This window comes from Macrobrachium rosenbergii, chromosome 41, assembly GCF_040412425.1.
Source record: "Macrobrachium rosenbergii isolate ZJJX-2024 chromosome 41, ASM4041242v1, whole genome shotgun sequence".
In the NCBI taxonomy this organism is placed as follows: Eukaryota; Metazoa; Arthropoda; class Malacostraca; order Decapoda; family Palaemonidae; genus Macrobrachium; species Macrobrachium rosenbergii.
Window position 1 is genome coordinate 51,799,759 of NC_089781.1, and position 14,490 is coordinate 51,814,248.

Here is a 14,490-nt window from a genome sequence, read left to right on the forward strand (position 1 = left end):
TTTGTACCATTGTAACTTTTGAGCACCTTGTCCGAAGGTCTTATTATTAGGTTAAGTATTGTTTGTGCAACTCTTTCTGAAATTAATGTCACGTCTGCAGCTGTATCAATCTGCATGGGTGTGAGTTTCCCATTTATTTCTATTTGAGCCATAAGACGTTCTTGTGCATCTTTGTTCACAGAATTAATGTGAAATGCAAATTCTTCTACTTCTGTTGTCTTATGTAGGCTACACTGTCTTCATTTGAACTTGAGCTGTCATTTGAATTCACAGTTCTATTAATATGTTTAGTGGTCTTTTGCTTGGCAAATTTACACTGACTTGTTAAATGACTATGTCTCTTGCAGTTATTGGGGGGGAGGAGACTGTCATTTTGAGCCTTACCTGCAATGACCTTTGATTGATAATTAACCATTTCTAATGCTCTTGCTATTTCCAGAACTTTTTGCAAGGTTAGTTTCTTTACTTGTAGCAATTGCTTTTGTAGCTCTTGTGAGATACTTCCTTCTATAACTCTCTCTATTAACCATCTCTTCTATATCAACAAATTCACAAGTAGCAGCTAATTTTTTTAACCTTGTCACAAAAGTGTCTATTTTCTCACCTGATGCTTGTGATGCTAGTACCTGATGACGCTCAAAGTATTTATTGACTTGAGGAACCTAAAATAGTTTATGTAAGCCCTTCAATTGTGTCCTCAATGAACCATTCGTTAGATTCAAAGTTTTGAATACTTCCTGAACTTCCTTACCTGCAGTATGAAGCAATAAAGCCTTCTGCTGCTTTTTATCAACTTTCCCTAGTGCTTCTAGGTTAATTTCAAAACTGCCTATCCACTGTTTCCATCTTGTACCCACTGATTTAGGATCCTCTCCGATACTAAAGCAGTCTAGACTTTTGATATCTATCGGCATGTTTGCTTTTAGGTACTTGAAGTTTTGGTTGGGCTAGGAACTTGGAAGCATTTTGTACTTAGGCTAACAATGGAAGTTTTGAACCTAGGTTAGGCTATATTAGACTCTGTCAAACCTAGTTTATGAATTCCTACTAAATTTTTATCTAGGCTAAACCGCCTTGTTTCATTGTTTACTCTTACAACTCCTACTTGGTACCCTGGTGTAGGCTATATTTGCATAGACCTACTTGAGCTCTTTTTTTTATTTATTTATTTTTTTTTTTTTTTTACTCTGAACCAACCTATTTGTCCTTTCGGTAAAGGTAAATATGATGTATTTAGTATTTGAGGTTTGACTCGTCCCATCCTCGTCGCCACTGATGTGTTTGTATTTATAACACATACTACAATTCTTTAACTCTTACCTGCAAGGTAAATACGATGTATTTAGTATTTGAGTTCAGTCCCATTCTCATCGCAGATGTCCGAGGATGAAGGGCGATAGAAAAGCTATATCTTTCAGCTCGTGTTTTATTCTCTGCTACATTTGAGAAGAAGGCGGTAACAGATGTATACAAAATACAAAAGCATATACAATGGAATCAGAACAAACATATGAGCATCGGAGCTCGATACATAATAAGGAATTATATTCTACATACATGAGGTAGAACTTATAGGATCGAAGCCTGTGTGTTGGATTCGATACTAACACAATAATAACTGATCTCACTTATACTCTACAGCATTAGCAACATCTAGCTGCAGCTTTGAACTGAATGCGTCTACGGACGGCGTTATATAACATGTCTTGCACTTACGTTAAGACATAGCCTACATGACAAGTTGTTCACAAATTGTTGTAATAACCTGTCAATTCTATGGATAATCTCACTTGTGCCTTGAACTTTGGTTGTGATACATTCTGGATCTTCATCAGCTTTGTGTCCAAGGACTTCTACTGCATATATCCCTTGCAACACTGCAAAGGTCATAGAGTCAAGGATTAATTTATGAGATTACTATTTGTTCTTTTGTATAATTCCTGTTAGAACCGTTTCCTGTTGCAGTTTCCAAAATAGACAAATTCTATATTTTTTCTTGATGTTCAAGAAACTTCAGTTAATATTTATTAATTTCATTATGTTTTGAAGAAATAATTGCTTAGCAAGTTGGTGAAATTTTTCATCATTTACCTATTTACTTGGTGTTCAAGATTATGTAACATCTACTTTGTGGTAATGCAGTGCAAATACAAGATTTGTCTGACCTGGAGGCGACCCTATTTTTGTAAGACAAACAGACAGACATAAGGCAAGCCTAACAGCACATTGTAAGTCGGCGTACACATACAGGAGAGTACATTGTTTTTGATTCAACAGAATTTATTTTAACATTCGCTGACCAACCAGGAGCTGCCTGGAAAAACTCTGAATGACATTCGATAAACTATCTTTCTCTCTCTCTCTCTCTCCTGCTTTTTCCTCCCTAACACCACCAAGTTTAGCCTACCCATCATTTCTTCTGTCAGTTCATCGAAATTGCTGTTAAAACTTACACATAGACAACAGTTTGTGGATGGAGACAGTTCACTTACAAGAACGGATGAACTGATGGTATTACCTAAATATCTTCTGACTGACTAACAGGTAATTGTGCGTGTGGACAGGTTAGTGCTAATTTTTGTGACAGTTTGCGCTGTATTTCATCTGGGAAGCCTCTCAGATGCTCTGATCAGAACTATGAATATATTATGTATAGGCTTATTTATTTCACTGTTAGACCTTTCAACGCTATCTCTAGACTGTTATAAGTCCAAATCATACAATAAAAATCTAAAACAATATTTCCATTTGATACAGACAATCTGGTACAGGCCTAGGCCAATGATGTCTTTTTATGATACGTGTTATTACTATAATAAAAGTAAACTCCACTGTCCAATTCATAAAAAAACTGAACCAACCCCTCAATTCTAACTTAGACTCATTCATTAATACTGTATGAGAATGGACGTCTTTTTTTAATAAGAAATATCTAGTCTATAGTTTGTTACACCTTTTTACTTCTTTCCTATTATTAAGTGAATTGCTGCAAGAGTTAGCCTTCCACCCCCTCATCATATTACAAAAAAATGGCAAAACACTTTCCTATACGGCTAACTTCAACTTGTGATACATATTTGTTATATTGGTTTTAGGGATGTTTTTAACATAATAAATTACAACTCATTAACTTTACAATGAAATAGAATTATGCATAAAGTTACACATACAGCATCTATAAACTTGGTCAATTCGTACAATAACATAACCATGTATCAAACAAAATTTTCCCCTTCTTGGAGGAATGTTAGGCATTTGATTATTTATTGTTTTGAATAGATATGCTATGATAAAAGATAGAAATGAATGTATATCATTCTAATATATAACCATAAACAATAATTTCACTCTCCTAAATGTTGATGGGAATACTATTCCTTACTGTGTATGATTACATCAGCAAAAAGTCTGAATTGACGTGTTGTGTAAGCTGTGAGCACTTCGAGTTACTTGAAGTGCAGTAGTTGCCATTTCTTAATTTAATCCCTATTTTCACCTAATACATTTATCCTCCAAGTGCCTTTTGGAAAAGAACTGTAAAGTTTTAATCTAGAATTTTCAGCCATTATCTTCCAGGTAATCACTTATCTTCCATGTGCAGTGAAGTTTTGACAATTTGCACAATAATTAATTCCAACAGCTGGCATGTCCAAGGTGATATTTTGATTATTCCAGCACAGCCAACAACATGCTGTTCTTCCTACACGATGTTGGTGATCTTGTAATAAATGACGTAGGATCGTGCGTGGGATCATTTAAACACCGTAGGAAAAAAGGGAATGTGTTTATTTACTTATTATATCATATAATGTCTTCAACCATATGCATGAACGGGCGGGGCAAGTGACTTGTGATTATCGCTGTTCGCATGATGAAACAGTTGCCAGATGTGTCACGTATGTAAAATTAACAGTTATTTTTCGATATATATGCCTTTCATGGGTGTTTGCTCTTGTAAAGAAGTAGGTATTAGAGTTAATCATTTGAGGTATAATGATGTATTATCTCAAATTCTATGCTATATGTACCAAAAGTTGCCAAATAGTGTTTTTTCGTTCTTATGCAGATGCTGCTTTCCACATTGTTGCGTCATAAGTTGTTGTTCTTCTCTCTTGGTAATAATTTAGTAATAAACCTCATAGACAGAGATAGAGTGTTTGAGTGATGCCTTGAGAGAGAGAGAGAGAGAGAGAGAGAGAGAGTTTGGTGGTGGTTTCTGCTGGCGGAAATCATTGCTTTCAGCCACTACTACTCATGTGCAGACTTGGCTTTGCTTGCTACAGAAAGAAATTATTGATTTAGATTTTCAATGTAGATTTCATTGAGGTAATAAACAATTACATTAATTATTATCATAAATTATGATAAAAGATCATGTAAATTCTGATAAAAATTGATGTTATATGGGATTTATTATTGTAGGTTAATCATACTTCTGGGAGCGCCAGAAGAAAAGGCTAAGCATTAGGTGAAAAATGAGAATAAACCCAGAAAACTGAAGGAAAAGTTGACGTAAAAACGAAAATTTCATTTGTTTTGTCTGTCTGTGTTTGTATGTCTGTCACAGGGTAGGGTTTTGATCTTGAGTGAAAAACCTTTCTGGGGTGGCATAGAGGCTGTGTGCAAAATTTTATCTGGGCGCGATCAAAGAAGTTCAGATTTCTATAATGGACAAAAAAATACACAAACATTCACTTTTATATATATAGATAGATTCACTGCATGAAAGGAACTGTTCTAAGGAAAGGACCCCTGTCAGACCACTTCCATGAGTGATGAACAGCCTGAAGTGAAACATCATTTAGAGCGTTGTGAATAAATTCTCTATATTTTTTGTTGCTTTGTTTTAATTGCACCAATTACAAGGAAACAATGAGTGAAAAGAGTGCCCTGTGCTGGTAGTTGCCTTTGGCAATTTAATGGTACAATTAAAACACTTAATAAAACATGGAAAAAAAAAAAAAAATTTTTGAAAACTAAAACCTAATGATTTTCAATTCGGCAGATCATAACTCTCAGATGTCAGTTTCTCTAGAACGGCTCCTCACTCCCAGGTAATGCTGGCGTAATTTCCCCTTTAATTGAAGTACTACATTCTGTTTGAGATGACTAGGATGACATCAGGGTTTCTTTCTGCCCTCGCAGCTCTGCTGCTATCTCCTCTCATCCTTAGTTGTTATATATTGTTGATTCAATTTACAATAATTGCAGCATGTGCTAACATTACCACAAATGGATCTGGTCAACTCTGGTAGTCTTGAAATTATTGAATAATTTCAAGAAAAGAGTAACTAACATAATTTTAAGTATAAAATAATTACAGTCAATAAAATTTCAGTGATATCTATATAAATGGTTGTTTCTTCAAACTAAAGTTACTGAAATTAACATATATGAATGGTTCTGGAATATAAGAAAAATAATTTTACCTTTCAAAACTGCAACAGGATATGGTGCTAGGGGGAACTATACAACGCACCCTAGCTTAAAAAATCTACTTAATTAAATTTTTTCTCAATCTAGACTGCTGAGGTAATCTCTCCCAATGCTGAACTTTCCTGGAATCCTTTCCACTTGAAACATGTAGTTCTGGAGTGCTATAGGCGACCTTATGACCTCTGAACTTTTGACTTTGCAATATGTACGTATTAAAGTGGGCTGTATTGTGTCTGTATCACAATATCTACCCAGTACAAGTGTAGAGGAAATACAGACAATATCTACTCTATACATGTACAGAGGGAATCTGTTTAGTGCAAATATTGTCACTAAACACTCCTTTTCAATGGTGCAATAGTTGTGCTTGTTTTTATTGAGTTTCCGGCTTGCATAGGCAATTAGAAATATGCCATCTGCAAACCCTTGTAGTAGTCTGTTTCCTAGTTCTTCATTCAGTGCATCTGTCCTTACGATGAAGTTCTATTGAGAGCCAATAATTATAGAATCAATGCATTTCCTAAAGCCTGCTTCAGTCCATCAAATACCTTTTTGTAGTGGATCCTCCTACCCTACCTTTGACTGTCTCTTCTTCACTAGGTTTGTCAAAGGTGCTGCAGGATATGCTTAGCTGTTCACAACCCGGGAGTCATCTCACTTACATTTTAGTCCTTGGTGGAGCTGTGTCTTAGATCTTCATCAGCTTTGGTTATTCCATGGCAGTCTTATTTCAGCTGACCTTGTGTCCAAGGGATCCTCTCTGGAATAGGTCCCTTAGTCCCTCAGTATGCTCTTTCTGTGTTGCTGTATGAATTAACACCTAGTCCACAAAATGGTCAGTGTAACTGGCTTCCATTTGCATATTCCTCCTCATCCTGTTGACCATCACTGCCGAGTTCATTAGTCTGAACAGCATCCTCTTGAACTGGTAACATCCACTTGAGACTTGTATGCTCCTTTGATGCTTCTTTCACTTGTTCAAGTCCACCTTGGTGTAAAATCTATCATTGAGAAGGTCTACCATCATAGCCTCAGGATTTTCCACCAGTTTCTTGTCAAACTTGGTGATGACATTAAGTTGATGGTAACCCTCATAGACTCTGTTTGATCCATCTGTCATCCTCCGCATCAATACTGGAGAACAGTATGCAGAAGTTGACCTTTCAGTGATTCCCATCTCTGCATCTCAACTTATATCTGGATCCATTCCCTACTAGTATACAGTAAAGCTCTGACTGGCAGCACTGTCATCACTTCAGTGCAGTGTCTTCCAAAGGAAGTCCTTCCTGGGATGGTGGTTAAGATGTCTTGTATTCCTCTAACAACTACAATGCCTGCTCCTTTTTGCTTGCTTAAGTCACTACTAACATTAACATTTTAGTAGATCTCCTCTTCCTTCTGTGGTTGAAGTTCCAACCAGCCCTCATCTAGGATTCTGTGGTCTTTCTTATCCACTGCCTTGATGATGTTTGCACTCAGTCATTTCTCTTCTTTGACAAAAGCTACTGCTGCTATATTTGATTTCCTCAAGCTATAGCTGGTCAGGATGTTTGCATAGTTTTCAATTCCCACCAACCTTGTAGTCCATGTGATTAACCACCTCCTTGACTTCCCTTTTTCTAAACCCATCCCTGTATGACTTCCCTCTGATTCGTTCAACTTCCCTCTAATTTGTTCCCCTTAGTCTGCCCTTATTGCCATCTAAATTATCTCAGCCTTAGCTTTAATAATTTCTTTTGGATCTTTAATGCCTGGAATATTTCAAGAATAATTTTATATATAGGGGTATCTAGGCACAGGATGTAACTCTCCTGCATAATATGGAGTGTTTACATAAATCTTTGCAGCTGCATAACTATTGATATTTATCTAAGAGGTGACAATCCCATTTCGAATCAGTCATTTGGTCCTCAGTTATGAAATATAAATGTACAACGGCACTTGTGCCAACTCTATCTGTAACACAAATACCTTCTCCTGACTTACTTAATCTCCATTAACTGGTAAATTATGGCGCCTGGTCCTCTGCTCACCAGTTGCATGCTGCTAACACAACAGCTTCATCTGCCAGCTTCAGCCTACCATCTTTGACATAATCTTCCAAATGGGATATGTTGATGTCCTCACAAACCATGATAGCGTTACTTTTCTCAGTTCTTTCACTACCATAGCACTAGCTGCCTGTTGCTTGGACTTCTGCTGGTCTTTACCAGTACAACACATTAGGACTTACCTTCACCTTTGTCAGTTTGCTTCTTTTTGGTTGTCTTGTAGTCCTTGGGTATCTTAATAGCCTACCCTCACTAGAGTTCCTCATTGGCATTTCACATTCCACTAAGCTTAGCCCATAAGCCTCCAAGTATTGAGTACTGTTCTGCAAACTTCACCGACTCACCAATGTCTTTTGGTACTCATTCCCTGAAGAGTGTCATCCTGGTCGAACATGTGGTAACAAACTGTCCCTTGATGAGCAAATCTGCCAAATCATTGAACTTTTCTGCATTCAGCCATTTCAGTCCACCTGTTGAAATATCCTTATGGCCTAGCTACAAACTGATATGAAGTTTCATCCTGATCTAGCTTAGTCTCAGAATTTTTCTCTAAACCCCTCCTCAGTCATCTCATGCCTCTTCAACAATGCTCTTTTGAAGCAATCATGTTGAATGGTCTCCTCAATAGACGTACAAGAGAAAAGTTACAAACCTTACCTGTTAATCATGGAAGTAGACAAACAGCCCACTCATCCTATGTCATCCTTGCCTTTCTTCAAACCTTTCAGCTCTTGATCAAAGTGCCTATGTCATCATGTTTTTCATCAAACCTGCTTTTTTTTTTTTTTTTTTTTTTTTAGTTTCCTGTCTATGTCACTCAGTTTCTTGTCTATGATTTTCAACTTTTTCTGTCACTCAGTACTGGCTGGCTGTTGTTCAGGCACAGACTTGTGTATTTTTGCGCCTTCCCAACCCATTTCCATTGCTATTTCAGGAGTTTTGCTCTCTCCAGTCGCCTTTCTGAACTACAGGCTACTTAACTTATATGCCAACAAAAATCTCACAAATCACTACCACCAGTTATTGTGGTCACTTATACCAATTTTGATATTACACGATGAGTGAAAAGGTCCTGAAGCGATAGTGGTCTATGGCATTATAATGGTGTAATTAAAACACTTAATGAAAATTGAAAATAAAAAAAAATTATTCATAAACCAAAACAAGATGATTTCCACTTTGGCTAATTGCAACTCATAGCTGTGGAATTATGCCAGCTGACAGGGCGATTTATTTGCTTGAAGCCAACACTAAATGATTTCTCTTTCAGCTGAAGTTCCATGTTCTTTTCAGAGTGGTTATGTATTAGTGTGATAGTCTTCATTAATTCGACTTCTACATTCTTTCTACCTTACGTTCTTCATGAGTGGGAGTAATAAAAATGCACCTTCGCTTTATGCCTTTTAATGTTCAACTCACTCACGGGTCTACAGTGTCTCTCAACGCATTGGAGAGACACTGTAGACTCCGTGAGTGAGTTGAAATATTAAAAGGCATAAAGCGAAGGTGCATTTTTATTACTCCCACTCATGAAGAACAAGGTAGAAAGAATGTAGAAGTCGAATTAATGAAGACTATCACACTAATACATAACCACTCTGAAAAAGAACATGGAACTTCAGCTAAAAGAAATCATTTAGTGTTGGCTCAAGCAAATAAATCGCCCTGTCAGCTGGCATAATTCAATCCATATTAAATAGAATAAAGTAAAACTACAAATTAACATTGGAAAAATAATTGGAAAATATGAACTTTCAAATTTGACAATTATAAAACCATTATTTGGTATAAGTGACAAGTAAGGTATTGTCTAAATCAGTGGCACTTTTACAGCAGACATATTTGCAAAATAGTTAGCAAATAAGACTTGCAAATTTGACAAAAAATAAAACCATTATTTTGTAAGTGACAAGTGAGGTATTGTCTGAATCAATGGCACTTTTGCAGCAGACATATTCCCAACTTAGTGATTAGTTCTTGGGTCCTCTCTGCAAAGATGACCTTCGTAAGGATGTTGATTTTTCTCAGGTTGATTTGCTCTAGTGCAAAGTGCTTTTGGGTGTCAATGTGCTTTGATCTCTCAGAACAATGAGTGTCATTTGCTAAGGCCATGGCACCCTGGTTGTCAACATATACTTCTGTTGGTTTGTTAACAAAATTCTTGAATCCAAGTTCCCAAAGCAACTTTCTGAAATAAACTACTTCTCTTGCTTCACAAAGTGCCACGTACTCTGCTTCATTTGTTGAGAGTTTAGTTCTTGAGTTTTCTGGCAGCAAATGGCTCAATCTTGAGTCTTCTTGAGATATCGTAGCAGAAGTTTTGCATTCTTCAGATCTTGTTTATGTGGTTCCTGATCGTTCTGGCACAGTGCTCCAGTAGCAAAGGCAATGTCAGGCCTATTGCAATTTACTAGGTGTAACAAGCCTGCAGTGATTCCTCTGTATTCTATTGCACTACATTTCTCATCTTCTGGGACTTCTTGTCTAAAATTTAGGACTAATGGAGTTGACAACCCTTTTGATTCAGCAAAGATTTTGATTTGTTAGCACTTCTAGAATGTAGTCTCTTTGGTGAATAAGATTGTCGATGAATCTTCTCTGATGTATTTTATGGAAAAGAATATTTGATGCCTCTCCTGGATCTTTTACAGCATAATTATTCTTGAATTCTCTCTTGAAATGAATCACATCTGAATTCCCAACAATGATAACATCATCTGCATGAACTCCAAAATGTTTTCTGTTTGCAACCTCACATCCCTTAAGTTGTTCCAAAAATATAATTTCCTTGAGTCCACTGTTGAGGTAGGCTGAATTTACATCAAGCTGTTAAACAGACAATGAATTTTCAGCACCATCCGAAGCCTTGCTCTATGGTCTGGCATGGCCCTGATGCCAGAATCTGTGCTAGGGAGAAGCCTGGCTGCTGGGGGAAGAGGGTCTGTGCTGCAAGGGAAGTCTACCTGATGCTCCTCGAGGGAGTGGTGTAGGTTTTGAGGACAAGGCCTATTTGTCAATTACTTGGTGAATTAAGTCCAGAAGGAAGTAGAATGGAGAGTAGAGGACAGTGCTGTTTCAGAGGCTGAGCCGCTCCCCAAGGAGATACTCTTCTGAAGTTTCTCTTCTCTTGAGGATAATGCTGGCTCACAGGTGGCTTGTAAGAGGTGCAAAAAAATGAGCGGGTAAAGAGAACTGCTGCTTTATTCAAGATCCAGGCAGTTTATATAGCGGCAGACTGGCGCCGTGCCCGCGAAAGACAATGAGATTGTGTGTGACCTGAGGTCGATAATAATTAACAATAATATACAGCGAGCAAGTACACTTTACAATATGTGGCTGAAGCGTCGCTCTGGCTGCGGGAACTCGCCTACCCCGGACTATGTGTGACGTCCCACCTTGCTGGTTTGGCACTGCAGGCACTGTTTCGCCCAGGACCTGGCATCTTTCTGCACTCTGTGCCAGACGAACTTCTTTGATAGCAGCTTGGCCGTTGTCCTGCCAGAGGGATGTGAGAGGCTGTGAATGATGTTGAATACCTGGCGGCACCAGGAGGCTGGAACCAAGGGGTGGGGCTGGCCAGTACTGATGTCGCAGAGGAGACGTGACGGCGTTGCGGTAGGCTGGGGTGTCTGGGTCCGCGATCTGTTCCCTGGCGAGGTCTTCGTAGTTTACCCTGAGCTGCACCGCGTTCATCTCGACTCTGGAGAGGGCATCTGCCACAGGATTTTTCTTGCCGGGGAGGTACCTGATGGAGCAGGTGAATTCAGCGATGGCTGAGAGGTGTCACTGCTGCCTGGAAGACCATGCATCCCCTGCTTAGTGAAGGCGTGAACCAACGGCTGGTGGTCCGTGAAGATTGTGAAGGTGTCCCCTCCAGGAGGAACTTGAAGTGTGCCGGACTGCGCGGTACACTGCGCAGAGTTCCCTGTCGAAGTGCTGTAGCGGGCCTCTGCGGGGTTGAACTTCTTGCTGAAGAAGGCGATGGGCTGGGAACGCCCGTTGATGACCTGCTCAGGACAGCACCACAGGTGACGTTGCTGGCGTCCGTTGTCAGCTGGAGGGGGGCGCTGGGATCCTGGTGTGCCAAGGCGGTTGCCTCGGCGGGTGGCGCCGTCCAGGGAGAAGGTCTGCTGCTGGCTGGGTCCCCACGACAGGGGGATTTGGTTGGCCTTTGAGAACTTCCGTCAGGGGGCCGTGGTGTGCGATCCCGGGGATGAACTGCCTGTAGTTCACCATCCCGAGAACTCCTGGGCGCCCTTGTGGTGGGGGTGAGGAACCTGGTGGCGGCTCTGCGACCTTGGATGTGGTGGCGGACACCTGCCGGGGGGATATCTCGTGGCCTGAGAAGTTGGCTTTCTGGGCGGCGGGTGCATTTGTCGAAGCATACAGCGAGGCCGTTCTCCTGCTGAGCGCTGCAGGACTGCCTGAGATGTGTTTCTGGTGCTCACTGTAGGACCTGGAAAATATGAGGATAACATATCATCAACGTACGACGAGACGCGGCCAGAACTTCAGGTCCCTAGGGATGCTGTCCATGAGCAGCTGGAAGGTCGCCCGAACTTCCCTCCGGGCTTGAAAGGTGGAGAAAGCGAACACGTAGGAACTGGTGGCGCGATGATGGCCGGTTTGGTATATCATCTGGTGCGACAGGTACCTGAAAATATGATTTTAGAAGGTCTAATTTAGTGAGCATGCAGCTCCGTGAAAGGAGGCCATGAGGTCCTACATGTTTGGCAGGGGTAGTGGTTGAGCTCGTTGCAATGTTGAAGGCCGCCTGTAGTAGCTGCAAGGTCTCCAGGAGCCGTCCCGGTTTCTGCACCATGTGAAGGGGAGAGGCCCATGGACTGGAGGTCTTTTTGCAGATTCCCATTTTGCTCCATTTCTGTAGATGCATTTTTGGCCTCTTGATGGTGCTGTGAAGCCTGCCAGACCGCATGTGTAGGGGCCCTTGGTGTGCTGCGATGGTATATGCCATGTTTGGCTGGGGCCCGGGGACAGCGGGCTCAGGCCTGAACACCTCCCGGAAACTCCGTCAGCAGCTGTGCATACTGGTGGGGGGCGATGGAGCAGATGGTGGGTGCCTTGGGTCCCATTGCCAATGGGAGGGACCGAAGCAGAATTAAATTAATCGGAGGCGCTTCCGCCTGACGTTGACTGCCAGCCCGAAGTGCGCCAGGAAGTCAGCACCCAGGAGTGGGGTCCCTACCTCTGCGACGATGAAGTCCCAGGAATAACTCCAGCCAAGGATGGAGATCGACAGGGGCCTGGTGCCATAGGAGAGGATGGGGGATCCGTTGGCGGCCGTCAGGAAGGCAGCGGATCCGGTTTTTGACTTGAGGTCCTCCTTGGATGCTGAGAAGATTGATCTAATGGCCCCCGTGTCGACCAGCATCATCCTGCCGGAGATGGTTTCGCAGACGTAGAAGCCTAGTGATTCTGGGCCCCTGGGTTTTTCGGTTGCCATGGCGGTCTGTAGTGCTGGCCGCCGCCTCCCCCATTTTTTGAATGGGGAAATGAACACGGCAGCAGGCAGTTCCGGGCGTCTTTGCCAAACTGCTTATGATAGTGGCACAGGCCAGGAACTCCATTTGTTGTGGGGCGTTGGTCGCCTCACAGTGACGTTGACTCCACCTCAGCCTTCTTCCTGCGGACGGAGCTGACTGGTGATGTGAGCTCTGTTAACGCCGTTGCCTTCGCGCCAGTCCGTCAGGTGCTGCGCCCGTTTGAATGAGGACGTCGAGGGCATGGTGTGAGGTGAGGAATCTGGGTCGGCACTCCGGGAGGAGCTCGGCGAGTAGATCTCCGCCCGATAGGCTTGATTTCCTGCTGCTTTTTGTTGCCGTCTAAGTCTGAGAGTGAGAGCAGGTCCTCGATCATGCCCCATGACTCCACCGTGTTCAGATCATGCCGCGGGTTGACGGGAAGGTCGATGGCGCAGGCGGCCCGCTCGGCGTTGGTGAGCACATCTCGGAGGGCCTTCGCCAGGATAGTATGTGAGGGGGTGTGCAGCGGACACTCGGCGGGGCGAGTTTCCTATATACTGCCTAAAGCAGGGCGTTAAGGACTGTGTCAGCCTGTAGCACTTCGTCGGTAAGGTCAGCTACCCTGAAGTGGCTCTCAACCCTGTACAGCCACGTTGTTGGGTTCCCCCTGTGCAAGCAGGCAACTTTTCACGGACAGAGCGCTCGTGACTGTGTTGCCGGGCCGAAGTGTGCTGGCGCGAGCATGGGTGTGGAGGAGCATAGGAGCCTCGGTCAAGGTGCGTGGGTGAATGGGAGGAAGGTAGGCGTCTGAGTCCGCCAAGGTTCCGCGGTTAATTGCACGAGGGATGGGATGTCGCGTCCGCCTTTCGCTCCTTTCCCTCTTACTGGAGTGGGTACTCGTGTCCAACGCGCCGGAAAGTGCGCCGTAGCGGAATCGTAAATGACGCTGGTGATTTTGCCGACGAGTGTACGCCCAAACACTGGTTACAGCGCCGTCGTTAGTCCGCTGAAGCGTGAGTGACTTCAGGAGCAAGACGAGTTGCGGTATGGGTCGCTAATGGCTCAGGACTACTCAGGGGTCACCACTGTAAGAGGTGCAAAAAAACGAACAGGTAAAGAGAACTGTGCGTTATTTCAGATCCAGGCAGTTTATATAGCGGCAGACTGGCTGGCGAAACGCGAAGACAATATGAATTGTGCGTGACCTGAGGTCGATAATAGTGCTAATAATATACAGCGAGCCATTACACTTTACAATATATAAAAACAGACCAGAATTCCAATATGGATATAATCTTGAAATTACTTATACCGTGAAGAAATACAAGATACACAATTGACAACAGGTGAACAAATACATACATAGTTTAAATGATTGAAATCATTGACCCAGCCTGGCACATTAGGCGTGACAATTGTATGGCGAAGAAAATGGGACGCCACCATAGAAAACTTGCTCAGTGGAGACTTAGCGAATGACACGTTCGCTGGAGACTCCGCTGACGGCTCTGTAGGTGACG

General features: G+C 42.1%; 1 protein-coding gene across 1 annotated transcript; it reads right to left on the bottom strand.

The window, feature by feature from the left end:
- Positions 1-205: 205 nt before the first annotated feature.
- Positions 206-1,295, bottom strand: LOC136827166 (uncharacterized). The gene is made up of 2 exons (XM_067084935.1): positions 707-1,295; positions 206-519 (listed from the first exon to the last, which is right to left on the bottom strand). The coding sequence occupies exons 1-2, from the start codon at positions 912-914 to the stop codon at positions 206-208; spliced, it is 522 nt and encodes a 173-aa protein (XP_066941036.1). The 5' UTR covers positions 915-1,295.
- Positions 1,296-14,490: the final 13,195 nt, after the last annotated feature.

Excerpts from the sequence above, each read along its gene's own strand:
- LOC136827166 (XM_067084935.1), bottom strand. The coding sequence starts at position 914 with ATGCCGATAGATATCAAAAGTCTAGACTGCTTTAGTATCGGAGAGGAT. Across the intron at positions 520-706 it reads AACTTTGAATCTAACGAATG|AGAGAGTTATAGAAGGAAGT; the intron begins GTTCATTGAGGA and ends GATGGTTAATAG.